Here is a 3,618-nt window from a genome sequence, read left to right as displayed (position 1 = left end):
TCCGCACGCCGGCTCTCCCTCTCCCTCTCTCACACACGCGCGTACTCTTCCTCTCGCTCTGCTTTACCCGAAGGTGCACTGATAGCCATTTAATGAGGGGGAAAAGTTAGGAGATTAAACCAATATGAACCACCGTCGCTCGTAGCAGTGCCCTATTCAGAGCAGAGCAGAATCCAGCGAGCATCCCTGCAGGAATGGAGTCGGTAAAACAAAGGATTTTGACCCCTGGCAAGGAGGGATTGAAGAATTTTGCTGGAAAATCGCTTGGCCAACTCTACAGGTAAGACTGAGACCTCTTATAGGACTCTACTTCCTAGAAATAATTGGAAGCTCCTCTTAACCGCCAGCTGCTGAAATAGGTCGAATGCTTTGGGGAGCTTGGTGGTGGAGGGGCTGGGAGCTGTTGAGATACTGCTGATAAAATCTGGAAATTAGAGCTAAAGCTTCTGAATATGGCACCCTTGTAACTTCTCTATCTGATTCGTAGATGGTGTCAGTAAATATGTAGAGAAAGATTACTCCATCTTTCTCCACAAAACCAGGATCCCATCTTGAAATCATAATCAGAAGAGAGCAGCTTCCTGTATTTTTATTCTGTGTTAATTTTGCAATGCAGTCACAGGATCTTTCCCCCTGCATTTACCAATCATTAAAAAATAGTAATAATAATATTTCCTGGTTTTGATTAGTCCCGTCCCTTGTGTAATTCGTCGTCAGAGGAAAATAAACATGGAGATGTATACATAATTGATACCCGAATGATTTTTTTTTTTTTTTTTCCTGAAGCTGAAACATAGAGAGGGATGTATTTAATTATTTATCCCCCTGCCTTGAGAACCATCCACTCGTCTTATAAGTAATACACAACTGCAATGGCTAAACTCAAAAGCATCACTCAACAGTACGTTTCTATGCGTACGGAACATTTCAGCCCTGTACACACAGACAAACAAGCCCAAATTCTCGCATACCTAAGCAGTGTAGGCACTGAAGTTGACACATCGTGCTCCACCAGTCTGGAGACTTTAGTGACCTCCAGGACGTTTGAAAATAATCTTATGAAAATCCAGCGTATTTTCGATTGTCACCTTTGCTAGAAATTACCCCGAAGCTGTTGTTTGTTTTGGTTTGGGTTGTGTTGTTGTGAGTTGTTTTTGTTGTTTTGGGTTTGGGTTTTGGTTTGGTTTTGTGTGGTTTTTTTTTTTTTTTTTTTTTTTTTTTTTTTCTTGTTCGAATTAAAGATTAAAGGCAACTGCGGATTTATCTGCCTAGGATAGGTCACGTAAAAGTCTTATTTCCATACCTATGCGGCAGTGTTGGGCACAGGCACAAGGCTGTTCCACAGCATGAGTCACAACTTCTGCTGCCATTTTCGGGGAAGGGGACATGTCACTGAAGTGATAAAGACAAAATTAAAATTTCCATTTTAGTAGGAAGGGTCCAGTTTTGAAAAGCCAAGAGCAAAACCAAAGCCATCAACAACGCAGTGAACATCCTTCACGTTTTGATCACATTGAAGTCATTTTCAGTGATCAGAAAATTTTTTTAAAAAATATAATCCAGAGTAATTTCTATAGATATAATTAATGAAATAATATTCTTTTCCACCCTAGAAGACTCTACAACGTATAAACAAAAGAATCATATCTACTGCTTTTTATACAGTCACGCTGTGAATAATGGAGAAACGGTGTTTCCCAGCAAAACTCCCTTTGAACTCTCCCCTTTGATTAACAAAATTAACAAATTTCCTGTCTTTTCAACGCACGGGACTCAAGCATTTTGTTTCCGATTCTTAGAATTAAAATATTTTTCCTGTCCCTTACACATTGATTTCTAGTGTCTTCTCGAAGACAAGAAGCCCACTCAGGGAGAAAACACTTCTACACCATCCATTATTCGCACGAACGAATTTTCCCCAGAAAACCACGATGTTTTATTTTATTTGCAACTTTAAGGCATTTCTTTATGCTGTGGTCTTGTAGCGTGGGAATAATTCTTCCAGGAAAGAAAAATCGGGAGAATTTCAAACGAGTAACTATTGGAGAAAAAAAACCCTAAATTTTCTTCAAAAGACGGAGAACCTTTTGAGCCTTATTCTGCTAATTGTTACAGCCCCATTAGCCGGATGAGTTAACCTCAAAGAGATGCTCCTTCGAGGAGAATTTCTGACGTGAGAAAACGCTCCTGGAGCAGCGGTAGGAGAGCCCGGAGTCCCGGGGAACGGTCACCTGTCATTCGCTCCTCAGGACGGCGGAGCTGGGGTGGCAGCCGTCAGGTTTCCTGTCCTTTAAATATCTTAGTGACTACAAAAGAAGATTCAGCGATTCAGCATGGGACACTCGCTCCACAAACCCGATTTTTCTTACTACCGACACGGCATTTTTAAAGCTTTTCCACCAAAGAAGAAATAAAATTAAATGTTCTAAGTCACCTTTCGTGGATGGTAGCGTGAGGGGTTTTTTTTCGGTATTTTTCTGTTGATAGCTGCAAAAGAGCATTCCGCTTCAGATTCCTGCACATTGTTTACTAGGAGATAGGATTCTCTTGTGAAAACATGGGGGTGAGGGCAACGAGATCGATCTTAAAGCTGCTCTGGGAAGGTTAAACCTGCTAAGAGATCACACGCTCCCAACGTGTAGCTGAGCAGATGCGATCTTTTGGGAAGACTTCTTCGGAGATGCCAGTTCTCTGAAGACGGTCATGTTTTCCTCCACTGCATGTGACAGCCATTTTGCAAAGCGAAAATAAGTGGCAATATCGCCGCCCCTCCCTTTCTGATAAGATTCCTTTTGTTCCCAGACCTGAGGCGAGATGCACACCGAGATGATCCCCCTCGGTGTCCCTAATACAGCAAGGGGGAGATAAAACCGTCCCCAAAAGCCCGTTTCGGTTTCCACACTACGCCCCACACGAGGCACACCAACATGGCGCCTCTGCAGTGGTTACAGATGATGCCTTCTTGCTGCGTCCTACATAGTTCAGCAGAAGTCTTTAATGATAGATGAGCAAGTCTCAGCTAGAGCTCCTCCCTGGGCTCCTGCGGCGGGGCGGCGGGGGGAGCTGGGGATGACTAATCCCGACTCCCACAGGTCATTGCCAAGGAACAGTTGAAGGTGAATGGAAAACAAGGAGTAAATCCTCAAATCAATCCAAAACAAGCCGAAAGGGCGGGGGGAGCGGGGAATTTAAGGCTTCAGCAGCCCGGAGTGGCTGACCGGGCTTGACTTTCCCTTCTTGTGTTGGGCAGAGTCCTAGAGAAGAGGCAGAAGCCCGGGGACACCATCGAGCTGACGGAAGATGGGAAACCCATGGAAGTGCCCGAGAAGAAAGCCCCGCTGTGCGACTGTACCTGCTTCGGGCTGCCCCGCAGGTACATCATTGCCATCATGAGCGGACTGGGATTCTGCATCTCCTTCGGGATCCGGTGTAACCTGGGAGTGGCCATCGTGGACATGGTCAATAACAGCACCATACACCGCGGAGGAAAAGTTATTAAAGAGGTGGGAACCCTTCCCTCGCAAATCCCACGTCCTCCCGGTACAACTCCCAGGTCAAGCACCTCAGTGACGAGCTCCGACGGTTTCGCGGCGTTTCCCGCTCGGTTGAGCCCGCGGG

At 45.1% G+C, this 3,618-nt stretch overlaps 1 protein-coding gene across 1 annotated transcript; it reads left to right on the top strand.

Moving 5' to 3' along the window:
- On the top strand, positions 1 to 3,609 carry LOC103781580 (vesicular glutamate transporter 2-like; the record flags this gene model as incomplete). Its single annotated transcript, XM_008949306.1, has 2 exons — positions 1 to 280; positions 3,251 to 3,609. Coding segments are annotated over exons 1-2 (445 nt in total), but the record flags the coding sequence as incomplete, so codon positions are not given.
- Between the last annotated feature and the right edge of the window lie 9 nt (positions 3,610 to 3,618).

Source organism: Merops nubicus, unplaced genomic scaffold (assembly GCF_000691845.1).
Source record: "Merops nubicus isolate BGI_N331 unplaced genomic scaffold, ASM69184v1 scaffold50051, whole genome shotgun sequence".
Classification (NCBI taxonomy): Eukaryota; Metazoa; Chordata; class Aves; order Coraciiformes; family Meropidae; genus Merops; species Merops nubicus.
Note: the sequence above shows the minus strand (reverse complement) of the source record. Positions and strands in the feature narration are given on the sequence as shown.